Genomic DNA, 15,768 nt, shown 5'->3' with positions numbered 1-15,768 from the left:
ATTTTCTCCTTATTAAATGCTCTCACAGCATGAATCCTAATTTTAATGGTCAATTTGCTTGATGACTCATCGATAAATGTCTGTCTTCTCGACTGGCTAGAAGCTCCATGATCGTAAGGGTCTGTGAGCTTTCACTCACACATATATGACCACATCACCAGAGTTTCTGCTACACACTTGAATTTTTTTTTTCCCTTGTTCTTAGATTTTTTTGGGGGGGGGGATCTTTACCTTTTTGGTACTGGGATGGAACCCAGGGTGTTGTGCTTGCGAGGCAAGCACTGTGCCATGAACGACATCCCAGCCCCACACTTGGATTTTTAATAGCTGTTGACTAAAAGAATGAATGCTGCCAGGCATGGCGGCACACGCTTGTGATCCTAACACTCGGGAGGCTGAGACAGGAGGATCCCGGGTTCGTGGACAGCCTCAGCTACTTAGTGAGGTCCTCCGCAACTTAGTATCTTGTTTCAAAATAAAGAATAAAATAGGGATAGGTATGGCTCGGAGGTAGAATGCACCTGGATTCAATCCTTAGTATCAAAAAAAAAAAATGAATGCTGCATATGCTGCATATTTTGCCAAGGAAGATAATGGATTGTTTTTATTCAGAGTCAACACAACCTTAAGGATTTTTCCATGAAGAGGGGCTCTGACCCACATGTCTTACCTTGTGGCTTTGTATCTGAGCCTGTAAAGCCACTTTGCTCTTGGCCTGCTGTAAATGGCCACGAGCAAGCCTTTCCTTTCCAATACTGACTAGCTCCACCAGGCCCTGCAGCAGGGCCTCTTGCTGGCTCTCGGTGATGAACGGGCTACTGAGTTCTGAGCACCTGGCTCTCAGGATCCCCCACATACCGTCCAGGACATCCTGAAAAGGAGAAGGCAGATTCGCACATGCGTTTTCATCCAACCAGGAAAACATTCAAATGAAGAACACATATAACCTTCCTTGGCTGAAGTCCAAAGCCTCCCCCTTGCACTCACAGTGCTCCATGAAGCTTTTATGCTCAGGCATACCTCTAGCTTATAAACCTCCTGGAGGACAGCGTGAGGCAAGTGAAGCCCCTCCCCTTCGCTTCTTAGCTTGGCCACCCGGCTCTCAGCATTCTGCAGCTCCAGTGTGTACGCATCTGCTTTCTAAGTGAGAAATGATTCAGAAAAGAAAAAGCCTTCAGTACACCAGAGAAGTACACAGTTCATTAAAAAGGAATTGAACAGTACAGAAAGGAACTTACGGAGAAATTTAGTCCCATTTGCCCCTCTCTCCCCTCCACTTCTTTGTTAATCTGCCCAAAGGTTTCACCATTGATAGTTTTCCTAACACAGTCTGAACATATACCAGTGGAGATACAAATGCACACCCTTAAAATTCCCTGAATTGCACCTGGGCATTCCATCTGGTATTTAGTACTCACTGATCAGCTCTTCACCACCTCTTCAGATCAGCACACATATTTGACTCGTGTGTGTGTATGTGTGTGTGTGTGTGTGTGTGTGTGTGTGTGTGTGTGTGTGTGTGTGTGATTAGAGGTTGAACACAGGGGGGCTCTATCACTGAGCTACACTCCTCAGTCCTTTTTATTTTTTTGAAATAGGGTCTCACTCTGACTGCATGCTGGCACGGAATCTGTAATCCTCTTGTCTGAGCCTCCCAGGTAGTGGGGTGACAGGCCTGCACTACTGTGCCCGGCAGGCTTCTTTTAAACATATACGTAGTTTGTCATTTTAAGGATGTACCCTGCTTTAGTAACAGGAAACGTTTAATGGACTTCAGGAGTATCTATGTCTGCCACATCCATCCTCAAGCATTTACGACCTATTTGTCTTTTTGTGTGTATGTCTGTGTGTGGTACCAAGGACTGAACCCAGGGATACTCTTACCTCTGACCTACCACCTCTAGTTTTTATTATTTTTGAAACAGGGTCCTTTAAGTTGCTGAGGGCCTTGCTAGGTTTCTGAAGCTGGCCTCAAACCTGCAATTCTCCTGTCTCAGCCTCCCAGGTACTGAGATTAAAGAGGTGTGCCACCATGCTCGACATATTTATCTTTACATACTTATTTTATGCCTTTAGGAAGAATGCAAATTCAGCTCCTCAAACAGTAATTGAACACAGTAGAATCTCAGTTAATATTTGCTCAAAGATGAATAAAATAAAATTGCACCTGAATGCGAGTGTTTATGTTTGAGATTCTGACATATGGAAAAATGATACCCAGAAGCTGGACAAATTAGGGCTATGACCAAGAAGGTGAGGGCATTTCCAACATCCTTCCCAACCAGGCCACACTGAGCTTTTAGCCAGGTTGATAGGCAAAAAATGGTCTCTTATTGTTTTAGTATGTTATGCATCAGAAAATACTACTTGAGCCGGGCATGGTGGTGCCTGCTTGTAATCCCAGTACTTGGGAGGCTGAGACAGGAGGATCACAGGTTAAAGACCAGCCTCAGCAATTCACAAGGCTGCCAGCAACCTAGTGAGACCCTGTACCCAAATAAAAAATAAGCATAAAAGAAAATCAGACTGGGAGTGTAGCTCAGAGGTAGAATGCCTCTGGATTCAATCCCCAGTATAAAAAGAAAAGTATTACTTAAGAGATGTTTTTAGGTCTCACCATCAACAGTTTAACCAATTTCCTTAAGTTCTGCAGCTGCTCACAAGAAAAGATGGGGGAGCAGCAGAGCTGATGCAGGAGGCTCCGTGGCGTGAGGCTAGGTGAGTGTGGATTATTTTGACTGATTACCTGAAGCTGTTCGCCAACACTCTGGCCACTGATTTCATTCAAAGATTGTTGTAAAGCTGTCTTATTCTTAACGAGTTGATCATACAACCGCTTTATTTCATTCTGAATGAAAAGAGAAATGCAGGAAATTCAGCGATCTTATTTAGGCCTTCATTACAATTTTTATATTTAGTCGCCTTTTATAACTTACCTAATATTGGAAACTTCAAGGGTAGACAAAATAATTGAAGAATCTCCACATCCCCATCATTAAACTTTTTTTCCTTTTTCTTTTTCTTTTTTTTTTTGGTGGTACTGGGGTTCCTGGAAGTCCTTCTACCTCCGGGCTACACTCCCAGACCTATTTTATATATTTTTTTATTTGGAAACAGGGTCTCAAAAGCCAGCGTGGCTGGCTCTGAACCAGCACGATCCTCCTGTCTCCGCCTCCCAAGCGTGGGGATTACAAGCGTGTGCCACCACGCCCGGCTCCATCATTAAACTTTAACAATTACTGACTCATGGTGGACCTCCTTCCCTCTTAATCCTCCCCCAGCTCGACTGTACCTGATACCCCTTACTTCACATTATCTTGAAGGGAATACCAAACAGCTATTTCATCAGTTGTTTCAGTAGCTATCTCTAAAAGAGAAAGCTCCTATCCTTTAAAATACTACAATATACTCCATCCCAAAGCAATAATTCCTTAGTATAGTATTTCTCTGCCTATAATTTTTTTTTGTTTCTTTCACTTGAGATCCAAATGAGGTCCTATGTCACGATGGATTAATATATCTTAAGTCTATTTATTTATTTAATTTATTTTGTGGTACTGGAGATTGAACTCAGAGTCATTCTACCTTCAAGTTATACTCCCAGCCAAATTTTCTTTCTTATTTGGAAACAGGGTTTCCCTAAATTGGTGAATCTGTCTCCAAACCTGAGATCCTCCTATCTCAGCCACAAGTACTGGGATTACCAGCGTGTGTCACCATGCCTGGCTTTAGGTCTCTTTAATCTGCATACTTCAATATTCCCCTTTTTATTTCTTGAATTTATGTGTGTGAAATAAAAAGAATGGTTTGTTCTGGATTTGATAGAGTGCACCCCATGGTACACTTTCCCATTTTCTTTTCTTTTCTTTTTTTTGTCAGTTTCACTTAGATTTTTTGAAGCCTAATTTTACTCCAGCTTGATTTTTATGGGCCAGACACCTTCATGAGTTGTGTTACATTTTATTTTCATTAGACAATTTTAGCGGCTTCCTAGCTTGTCTTCATGACTTAAGATTCTCCCTTCTCTCCAATCCACAGGGAACAACTTCCAGGTGAGTCTACCTGAAACCTACATGAACTGTCATTCCTTTACTCAAAAACTTAGAGCTGGGCGTGGTGGCACACACTTGTAATCCCAGCATTTGGGAGGCTGAGACCAGAGGATCACGGTTCTCGGACAGCCTCAGCTACTTAGTGAGGCCCTCTGCAACTCAGTGAGACCCTGTTTCAAAATAAAGAATAAAAAATTGGGCAGGGGCTGTAGCTCAGAGGTTGAATGCCCCTGGGTTCCATCCCCAGACCCACAACCCCCCCCAAAAAAAAAAAAAACAAAAACTTACATGTCTCCCCATTGACTAGCAATTTCAGGAAAAAATTTCCCACACATAATCATTAAATAGATACACGCAATATAAGAAAAGAAACATCATGTTAGCTCATTCTAACAAATTCATACCCACGACTTTGGGAAAAGCCTCACTTTCAAATGGTCTCCAACCATGAGCCCTGGAGAGCCTCGCTGTCTACCTTAACAATTCCTATTCACAAATGCCGCCAGGAATAGGAATGCATGAACACCAGGGGTCCGTGCTGTACAAAGTCAGCCAAGACTCAGAATCATACCTGGTAACTGTGCTTGTAGTCTAGACCAGCTTTCAGGGACTTGCTTCTAGAAGCAGCTTTAGCCTGAGTGTGCTCCAGACAGGCTTGGAGGCTACCAAAACATTCAAGGAGCAAGCCGGTGTCCCTGCCAGGCCAAGTCAAGGCTTTCAAAAGGTCGTCCTTCTTATCACTCAGAGCCAAATAAAGTTTCTTCAGCTCCAGAGCAAGTTTCTGCAGAAGAGAGAGGAAGGAAAACAGAATGAACTCTGAACCACAAAAGGCCTTGGCTCTGGCCTGACTCGCCGGCTGCTGCCCTGGCAACACGTAGGCTGGTTAGATGTGCCCTACCTCGTAGTGCACCTGCTGGGCAGAAACGTTCTCCCTGAAGAGCCCAGGGGTCTGCAGCATCTCCTCCACGCTGCTGAGGCACTGGCTGAGGGTCAGGAAGAGGTCAAATAATCTCTTATCCAAACTGACATATGTTTCTTCTGTCCTGTTTCCCTGAATCAAGGAAAAAAAAAAAAAAGCATTAGGATTTCTTGTCTTCTATAACCTACATTTTTCCTGGTTTCTACTAAAATTTGAAATTTGCATGATACTTCTTTTTGGTAAGAAGTTGTTTCAAATGGTCTGGATTAATCAGTGCTCCTATTAATTAGTGAACTAGGTCACAGAATAGATAAATAACATCATGATTTTTTTGAGAAAAACAAGTTTAAGAGACTCAGTGTTAGGTAGTTGCTTGACTATGAGATGGGATTAAAAGGTAAATCACAAGGTGAAGGACTTCCTTAGCAGGGAATCCAGGTGAATCTGTGGTCCCAGAAAACTGTACTCTCTCTCTCTCTTAACTCTCTTAATCCTTGCCCTGATTATTTTTAATGTAGGACACAGGGGGCTAATGAGATCAAGCAGTCAGGAGAAAGCAAAGAAGCCACACAAGACAAGCCTGAAGGGGTTGGTTGGAGGAGGACGCACATTATCTTAGAGACAAGTGGGGGAAGAAGTTAGGTGTATCATTTTTGAGCTGATTATGAGGACTGAGGCTACCCTTGGAGGTACATCACCAAGGGGGTCCTGGGATTGTGCAGGTGTGCTCCAGTGAGCTGGCCAGCCACAGACCTTTTCAACACAAACTGCTGGAACCACCTTTTTCTTCACCCATGGTCATCTGGATTTCTTGATCAGTTATAATAGTTAAGGAGCTCACCAAGGCTCGTGATCGCCCTGACCTGGGCTGTTTCTTACTGTCTTCTCTAATGGACACCAAACATTACCGAGCACACCCTAAGCCTACTCAAGGTTGGACACCTTGCCTCTCCTCCTTCCCAACCATCTCTCCTCACCCTTCCAATCCCTGATCACTACTGCAGGCTGTGCTAATCAAGCACCACACTGCTTTCTGCGGATCCCAGATGCACGTTCAGACTCCCATGCACACAGTGTGCTAAAAAGCCACTACAAGAGTTATCAGAGTGGGCAAGCCAGATGAAGTCCTCTGGCAATTCCAGGACCCATTTTATAACATGCTCTACTATTTGTTCAGTGGAGAAAATCAGAACCAACTTACAATGATGGTATTTTATCTACCTTTTTTTGATGTTACTGCAATGAGGAAGATACATAATATGCAGTTCCTACCTGTGTCTGAAGATTATTTGCTTCTTGACGCAGGTCTTCAAGTTGGGCGGTGTATGTCTTCAGTTCTTCAGTTGTAGGGTATCGAAAGTTATACACACTCACACTGGGGAGAATACTCATATTGCTGGTGACCTATTTGGAGAAGGGAAGCCTTGTTAGAGACAGTTTAGGGCCCTGCCGATGTTAATGTAAATGGTGAAAAGGCTTCAGCATGCTGTCTTTTATGTGCAGTACTGGGGATCGAACCCAGGCACATTCTACCTCCGAGCTATATCCCCTGGCTCTATTTTTTATCCTTTATTTTAAAACAGGTCTCACTAAGTAGCTGAGGTTGGCCGCAAACCTGTGATTCTTCTGTCTCAGCCTCCAAGTACCGAGATCACAAGTGTACGCCACCATGCCTGGCTGGGTTATACTTTCTTGATATTCTTTGAATTGCTTTGAGAAGTCACTACACGATGTACTTAGACACCTGATAGTCCATTTCGATACCAAAATGAGGGGCAACAAAGCCAGGAGTGTGGCGCGCGCCTGTAATCCCAGTATTTGGGAGCTGAGACAAGAGGATCACAGGTCTGAGGACAGCTTCGGCAATGTAATGAGACTTTAGCAATCTAGCAGAAGACTGTTTAATAAAAACTATGCATATTTATAGGGCTGGGGGCGGAGGCTGGAGGTAGAATGCCTCTGATTGGTTCAATCCCTGCTAACACACACACACACACACACACACACACACACACACACACACACACAAACACGAGAGAGAGAAAAACAAATCATCATTTGAGAAGTAAAGTCATTCATCTTTCAGCTTAATAGCAGAAATACTGACGTTACAAGGTTAGCTATTTATTTCCTAACCCATTTACTATCCTAGCTCCTAGTTGGTTCCTGATGTAGAAAACTATGAGACTGAAATACAAGCCACATCTAGGAATAGCTTTGCATTCTAATTTGTTATAGAAACGCCAAATAGGCAGTGAAAATGCGCTGTGATTTCAGAAGAGAGAATGACTCAGCTAACTTCCTTCTTAAATTGGAAGACTAATTCATGAAAAACAAACGAAGAGTAGGGTGGTAGATGACTGCGCTCAGGGAAAGAACTGCTGAGTGGCATCCTGCCCTTTGAAAGAGACCTCTATGCCTGGAGTGCACATTAACAACAGAAGCCAAGGCCCTATCAACAAGCTTGATTTAACTTTATTCTACTTCACTTTTTTTGCAGTATTGGGGATAGAACCCAGGAGCATTCTACCTCTGAGCTACACCCCCAGCCCTGTTTTTATTTTTTTATTCTTTATTTTGAAACAGAGTCTCACTGAATTGCAAAGGGCCTCACTAAGTAGTAGCTGAGGCTGTCTGCGAACTGCGATCCTCCTGGCCCAGCCTCCCAAATGCTGGGATTACAAGCGTGCACCACCACGCCTGTCTTCTAGTTCTTTTTAAAAGAACTTTTATTTATATATTATAATTATAAATAAGTGAGATTCGAGATTGGTGTGGTGTTACACACCTATAATTCCAGTACTTGGGAAGCCGAGACGGGAGGATTGCAAGTTTGTGGTAAGCCTCAGCAACTTAGTGAGACCCCATTTCAAAATAAAAAATAAAAATAGGGCTGGCGTATATAGCTTGGAGGGATAATGACCCTTCGTTTAATCCGTAGTACCAAAAAAAAAAAAAAGTGAGATTCATAGTGATACCTTCCTATATGCACATGGAATAATTTGATTTGAGGGATTCAACTTTAGTTGGTCAAAAAAAGTTCTTGCAGTAAAAAAAAGTTCCCACTGGTCTGGGGAATTGTGACATCACTGGTGGCTTTTGCCTGGACAGTCTGAGTACTGGCCAGAGGCAAAAGCCCGACCTCTGTGGGAACAGTGTTCTGCTTATCTGCCCCCTTGCCTGGAGAACAAGCCAGCGTATCCAGCAGAGGGGACAGCTTCAACAAGACCTGCACTGGCATCAATAAGGTGTGTTGGAGGGAAGACCAAATGCAGGTGCCACCAGTAAAGGAGCAGGCACACGGCAGAATCCCAAGGATCTTTTGACAAATGAATGACATTCATACAACACTGCGTACTTTCTAAAGTGCTTTTTAGAAATTAACATATATTATTCATTCTTTTTTTTTTTTTTGGTGGTACTGGGGTTCCTGGAAGCCCTTCTACCTCTGGGCTACACTCCCAGACCTATTTTTACGTTTTTATTTGGAAACAGGGTCTCCTAAGCCAGCGCGCGCGGCTGGCTTTGAACCTGCGCGATCCTCCTGTCTCTGCTTCCCAAGCGCGGGGATTACAAGCGTGCGCCACCACGCCCGGCGTATATTATTCATTCTTTTATTCACTCAGCAGATAATAATTAAGACTCTCTGATGCCCTGGGTACTATGCTAGGCACTCTGATGCAAACCAGGCAGACACTGGTTTTACTTCTCAGACCATCCAATGGGGAACCAGACAAATACACAGACAGACAGCACAGTAAGAGCTCTAATCAGGGAAGCCCGGGGTGCTACAGGTGCACAAAAGAGGAGTTCATAGAGCAGACTTTCAGGATTGAGAAAAAGTATCAGCTAAGTGAAGAACCTGCTTGGTACCTTCGCTTACTGAAAAGAAACAGCTACATAACGCTAAGCAGGCATGTCTGTTTAATGAAGGCTCGCTGGGCTCCAAGGACAGGCAGTCTGCTTGACACCCTGTGCAGACTGACCTGTGGCTCCACGAGCTGCGGCCCCGGTGTGTCTGTTCGTGACGACAACTCATGATGAAGATACTGCCACTTGTCAGCACTCTGGTGCTGGGGTGAAACGACCACATCTGGAGCTCTGTCTTCAGGGCTGGGTGCCTTGCTGCTTTTAAGAAAAAAAAATTTTTAAAGAATAATCACATAAAAAGTTTTATATTAGCCGGGTGTGGTGGCGCACGCTTGTAATCCCCGTGCTTGGGAGGCTGAAACAGGAGGATCGCACAGGTTCGAAGCCAGCCTCCGCTACTTAGTGAGGCTCTCAGCAACTTAGTGAGACCCTGTTTCCAAATAAAATATAAAATAGGTCTGGGAGTATAGCCCGGAGGTAGAAAGCCTCTGGGTTCCACCCCCAGTACCACAAACACAAAAAAAAGTAATAATAAAAAAGTTTTATATTACATTTAGATTCTGTTTCATAAAACACTTTTATTTATATTTTTCCAGTACTGGGGATGGAACCCAGGGGCATTCTACCTCCAAGCTAAACCCCTAGCCCTATTTTTTATTCTCTACTTTGAAACAGGGTCTCACTGAGTTGCAGAGGGCCTAAGTAGTTGAGACTGTCTACGAACCGCGATCCTCCTGTCTCAGCCTCCTGAATGCTGGGATTACAAGTGTGCGCCACCACGCCTGACTATAAAAGGCTTTTAAAAAACAGTTTTCCCAGCTTTTCCCAGTTTTCCCAGTCCTAGTATTTAAAAATGTTTCAAGTCAAGTGTGGCATATGCTTGTAATCCCAGTACTTGGGAGGCTGAGACAGGAGAATCACATGTTCATGGCCAGCCTCAACTACTGACTGAGGCCCTCCACAACTTAGTGAAACCCTATTTCAAACTAAAGAATTAAAAAACAGGGCTGGGGGTGTAGCTCAGAGGTAGAATGCCCCTGGGTTCAATCCTCAGTACCACCAAAAAAAAAAGTTTCACCTTAATCAGCCTATGGTTCATCAACAGATGAATGGATTATGAAATTATGGGATTTACCCACAGTGGAATTCTACTGAGCCATAAAGAACAAAATTACGTCATCTGCAGGAAAATGGATGGAACTAGAGAATATGTTAAGTGAGATCAGACACACACACACACACACACACACACACACACACACACACTCTGTGAAGGATTATATGTTTTTCCTCATACATGGAAGCTAGGAAGAAATAAGGAAACAAAAATTCTTCAGTGGAATTATGGAAGGGGGCTGGGGGAGGGGGCAGGCGCAGGGAGGAAGACCTGGTGAATGAACCATGTCCCCTGATGCCATGTACACATGTGACATGAGCATGTCCTGGGGCGGGGAGGGGTGGGCTGGAGCTGGGGCAAGGCTTGCTGAGTGCCGTGAGCTCGTCTGACTCCATCACTCTGAATTTCATTTGATAGGTGACTACAATGCACCCATAAAAAAGAAAAAGAAGTTTTACCTCCTAGAGGGCTCCTTAGCTGCATCTTCATCCTGTTGGCAATCCTGCGGCCGCATTTTCTTAGCGTTCATTTCTATGAATTTGATTAAGTCTTTCTGTTCCATTGGTTTTAACTCCAGAACCTATAATCAAATAAGATTCAAATTGTCTTATCAATCCAGTTTCTCAATGAGTACTCAAGACTTTTTTTCCTCTATTGAAATCATCTCATTTTGAATCACTTTTTAAATCATTGTTTATTGTTTCTTTCTTGATTGCCTATTCTTGTTAACTTTTATTTCTCCAAAACCTATTCAAACTATTCACATAGTAGTCAAGTGTTAAGCTGTATTAGACGCATAGGGAAAAAAATCACCAAAAATATATTAACATGTTTTGAAACAGTAAGTAAAGAAATGTTGTGGTTGGAGAGATTAAGTTCACCCTGGAGGTGTTTGCTTAGTTGAAATAAAAAGCAACTTAGTAAAGGAACAACGTTATTAGCATCTCTCCAATAGAAGCAGAGAAAAGAAAGCAGTAAATGTTCAAAGCTCAGCACTGGCCAGGCACGGTGGCACACGCCGTAATCTCAACACTTGGGAGGCTGAGACAAGAGAGTCACAGGTTTGAAGACAGTCTCAGCAATGTTACAAGACTCTCAGCAACCTAGTGAGACCCCGCTTCAAAAACAAAAAAATAAAAAGGGGCCGGGGAGGGGGGCGCTGTAGTTTGGGTAGAATGCCCCTGGGCTCAGCTCCCAGTACCACACACACAAACACATATCATACTTTGCATCCTTTTACATGTATAGACCCTCCAGTGGCAGGTCAACACTGATAGAGAAATTTCATCTGGAAAGTTCAATTAGTTCGATTCTTGTCCTTACGAGTATTAGGGGCCCAAATTACCTGCTGCTGCGGGACATCTCGTTGTCTGCTGAACTGTGGCCTTTCAGTTACAACAGATTCCAATTCAGACAAGCTAACTGGCTGGAGGACTTCTGGATGTTCTGAAGGTTTCCTTGGGATGGTAGGATGCTGCAAAAGATTTCGCGATGGCAAATTGTTTATTTTAAAAGACTCACTTTATCTCAACTCTAATAATGAGGTAAATGATGGTACTTTGTTTTGTGCCATAATTATATGCTATGATTTGATGTACGTATTTTGTAACAATTTTTCAAAACATTTGATAGAGGGGTCGTCTTATTTCCTCAACCTTATTTGTCCAATGAATTACTAAAAGTCAGTAAACTTTTTGTTTTTTCCTTAAAAACAAAGTAAAAAAGGTATCAAAAAGAGAAACAGCCTTATGCTTATGAATTCAAATTTCTTTCAAAATGTGTATTTTTAAAAAAGGAGAGAACATGAGTATGAAAGGGGGAACCAGATGGCCTGTTTCTGCAGCCTGTCTTATTTCTGTGAATGTTAAGCCTCCATGTAAAACCTGAAGAGTTTAGATGTAAATCTTAGAGTAAGATTCTATGCAAGAGACGCACATTTGCATTTATAAACATAGGATGCTTTTTAAAAACCATGAGAATATGTTAACTGTGTTATAATATGGTCGATATTTGTAAATATTTGTAAACAAATAACAAAAGTACCCTGAAAACAGGTTTTGTTTTTCTGATGAAACTTTAACTATGAAAGCTTAATTTTTCTAGTGAGCTGGACTCACAGAATTCCTTTAAGGATACATCCTTCTCTTATCAAGAGGCCTTACACTATAGCTTATTTTCAGCAAGAACACTCCGCCTCAACAAACCATCCCCAACCAAGTCACCATCAACAACAACCTCGATGAAAAAACCTGCACAATGGAGTGACACTAACGTAAGAGAAGCCAGGGCGCTCATCCCTGGCTTTAAAGGGATGAGGGCTCTGTTTAAACACAGGTGGTTCTCTCTTGGGATGGCTTCTCTAGAGTTGGTCCCTCACCTCCACCCAGAATTCTTTCTCTTCTGGCTGGTCCTGGCGTACTGGCACATCTATCTATACACAACCACATTTTACCTGATCCTCACTGTACTTCTCCTGAAGCATCATCTGGACTTTTTCTAGATTGCACTTCACGGTTTTGAGTTTCAGGGAAAGTGCTTCAGCCTCATGATGAGTGGCTCCGCTGTCTCCCAGGCCCTGATCTTTGCAAGTCTCTAACAGAGAGGCTACCTTGCGCTCAATCTCCGTCAGCATGGCCTAGGAAATAAAAAAATTACCCCATTATTCACAGTGTTGATCTTTTTTTTTTTTTTTTGTCTTTTTCTTTTTGTGGTACTGGGGACTAAACCCAGGGTCATTCTACCTCTGAGGAACTCCCTCAGCCCCATTATTTATTTATTTATTTATTTATTTATTTATTTATTTATTTACTTACTTATTTACTTATTTATTTATTTATTTACTGCAGTACTAGGGATGGCACCTAGGGAACTCTACCTCCAAAGTACACTCCCAGCCCTATCTTTTTTTTATTCTTTATTTTGAAACAGGGTCTCACTGAGTTGCAAAGGGCCTCACTAAGTAGCTGAGGCTGTCCGCGAACCCAGATCCTCCTGTGTCTGCTTCCTAAATGCTGGAATTATAAGCGTGCGCCACCACAACAGGCTTTATTTTATTTTTTAAAGTTTGAAACAGGGTCTCACTAAATTAAGGAGGGCTTTGCTAAGGCTGGCTACAGATCTGTGATCTTCTTCTCTCAGCCTCCCAAGGACTGTGATCACAGGCATGCACCACCATGCCCAGCCACAGTGTGGTCTTTTGTTTGTGTTGGTACTGGGGACTGAACCCAGGGCCTGATGAATGCCAAGCATCTGCTCTGCTGCTGACCCATACCCCAGCCTACAGTGTTGTTTATTTTATTTGGTGGTACTGGGATGAACCCAGGGACATTCTACCTTTGAGCTACACCCCAAACCTATTTTTTATTCTTTATTTTTAAATAGGGTCTCACTAAATTGCAGAGGGCTTCACTAAGTAGCTGAGGCTAGCCCCAAATTCGCAATCCTCCTGTCTCAGCCTCCCAAGCACTGGGATTACAAGCATGTGCCACCATGGCTGGCCACAGTGTTGTTCTTGAACAAGTATGGTTCCTCCAAATAAGTGAGACAGACTATCTTTACTTAAGCATATACAAGAAGTCCCAGAACACAGGATGGAAGGGACCTTAGAAAAACAAAAATTTTATATATTCCCTATGCTTTCCAGCAGGGGTGCAACCCAACTAACCCCAATTGCAGATGCCACTCTAAAATTATTTGAAACAAATGATTCTATCATCACTTTGGAAAACACAAGGAGAGCACCATGGTTGAGAACACAGACTCTGACACTAAGCTCCCTGGATCCCAGCCCTGCCACTTAATGGCCGGTGCACTGAGGCACCGCACTTTATATGTGTGCACATCTAGCCATGTATAAAATGGGATAACAACAGAATTCACCTTTTTGGGTCACTGTGAAGAGTTCATGAGTTAAATCCATGGTCTAGCCTTAATCCACGTGCTTTGGATTTAGTAGGTTAAAAATCAGATACATAAGCCACAAAAAGTGCTAAGCGAAAAGTATTAACAATTCTGATAATTTCCCCCACGCTCCATTCTTTCCTGTTTTAATCATTCCTGGAATATACATAGTAAAGGATTCTATACAACTATTTGAAAATTTCGTCCCTGGCTTTTTTCCTTTTCCTTCTCAAGCCAAATAAGCCTCCAAACTAGGAGAATACCACTGCGGAAGAAATGATTTGGAACCTAAAATGCTTAGTCATTGATATAAGTGGTGAATTTACATATAAGTCTAAAAATAAATCAGCTGGATGAAGTAGGTTTCCCACTAAGTCAACAGCACTGGATTCCTCCTCATCAGATCAAGTTCACCTCTCGTGGGCTCAGGAGCCCCCGGGGTTGTGCCAGCTGGCTGGGCACACGGTCGGCAGCAGCCCGCAGGCTCATGTTCCAGCACCACGGTCATACGTTGGCCAGGAATAAGTCCAGGCCTTTGAGAGAGACTTCCAGAAAAAACTCTGTCCTTAAAATGAGTAAATAATATATCTTATGACTCCATCTAAGTTAATGACTTATACTCTCTATAGATTCTTGTGAGCATAAACAACACAACCATGGGTTTCATAATGGCTCTAGACAAAGCTCACTACTCTTCAGTGCTGGTTTCTCCACATGGCTACTTTATGTATTTTTCATGTGTACATATACACATGCTTCATGATTCCCATGTTAACACCTGCGAGCTGGTATTTCACGATCTACGTCACAACTTCCCTCTTGTAACTCCTTGAAATTATTACTAGTTCCTCACTCTTGTCATCAATGTGGTTCACATTTTGGGTTCTTTTCATGGGTAACTTAATTCAATAATTAATTAGTTTATTTATTTTGTGGTATTGGGATGGAACCCAGGGGCATTCTACCTCCAAGCCTCACCCCCAGCCCTATTTTTTATTCTTTATTTTGAAACGGGGTCTCGCTGAGTTGCAAAGGGCCTCACTAAGTAGCTGAGGCTGTGGGGACTGCGGCCCTCCTGTCTCAGCCTCCTGAATGCTGGGATTACAAGCGTGCGCCACCACACTTGACTCCGTGGGTAAATTTAAAGTACTGGTATTAGTAGGCTAAAAAAGATGAACATTTCATATGCTCACCACTGATCTTTCAAACCACTGGACCAGTAAAAAGGGGCTACCAAACATCAGTGGGTCTATTTTCCTGGCATTGTGCCAGGGCAATATAATTTTTGTTCATAAAACATGTTTTTAATAGTCAAGGTTGAGCAATTCTTTTCAAATATTAAATTGACAAAGTTTTTCTTGACTAACCTGTTTGTTCCTGTGGTTGGGCCATTTTTTCCCACTGGGAACTCAGTATTTTATATACCATTTTATGCCTTTTTACACATTTCAATATGAAATCATAGGGTTGTTATACAAATGAGCCAAAGATTTGTTACAAAATAAGCCCTTATATCTTGTCCCTGTGTTGTTTACTCCTTCCCAGCAAGTAAGAACCATAGATCAAAACCCGAACCATTAGGCCAAAACACTGGTATACCAAACCCCAATTTTTTTCTACATGTGATGGCTTTAAATATAAGCCAATAAACACACTTTTAGCCATATAAAGCTTGCCTTGTGTACCTGACATGGATTAAACAAACCCTGGAGACATAAGAAGTCCCAAGCCTCCTGTCCTATGGAGTTCTCTGAGTCCATTGTGCAGACAATGGACTTTGGGGTTCCCTTTCTTCCTCCCCACCCCAGCCAGCCAAAGCCTCTGGAAGGTCTCCTCCTGGGAAGAACTTCCGTGTCCCTCCTATCACAATCCTGGGGAACTTCTGCCCACACAAGGCCTGGCTGGGACTA

General features: G+C 42.8%; 1 protein-coding gene across 1 annotated transcript in view; it reads right to left on the bottom strand.

Annotated features, from left to right (window-relative positions):
• The window catches only part of LOC308271520 (nesprin-2-like), a gene marked incomplete at its 3' end in the record, with an annotated part of 253,796 nt that overhangs the window by 113,366 nt on the left and 124,662 nt on the right, over positions 1-15,768 (bottom strand). The window contains exons 48-57 of the mRNA XM_080707904.1: positions 12,411-12,593; positions 11,304-11,432; positions 10,417-10,538; positions 8,958-9,099; positions 6,244-6,375; positions 4,951-5,103; positions 4,624-4,833; positions 2,747-2,848; positions 1,021-1,140; positions 671-871 (exon numbers count right to left, since the gene is read on the bottom strand). Coding sequence (XP_080564030.1) covers positions 671-871; positions 1,021-1,140; positions 2,747-2,848; positions 4,624-4,833; positions 4,951-5,103; positions 6,244-6,375; positions 8,958-9,099; positions 10,417-10,538; positions 11,304-11,432; positions 12,411-12,593 — 1,494 coding nt within the window. The remainder of the gene's footprint in view (positions 1-670; positions 872-1,020; positions 1,141-2,746; positions 2,849-4,623; positions 4,834-4,950; positions 5,104-6,243; positions 6,376-8,957; positions 9,100-10,416; positions 10,539-11,303; positions 11,433-12,410; positions 12,594-15,768) is intronic.

This window comes from Muscardinus avellanarius, assembly GCF_963383645.1.
Source record: "Muscardinus avellanarius genome assembly, chromosome: 12".
Lineage (NCBI taxonomy): Eukaryota > Metazoa > Chordata > Mammalia > Rodentia > Gliridae > Muscardinus > Muscardinus avellanarius.
Note: the sequence above shows the minus strand (reverse complement) of the source record. Positions and strands in the feature narration are given on the sequence as shown.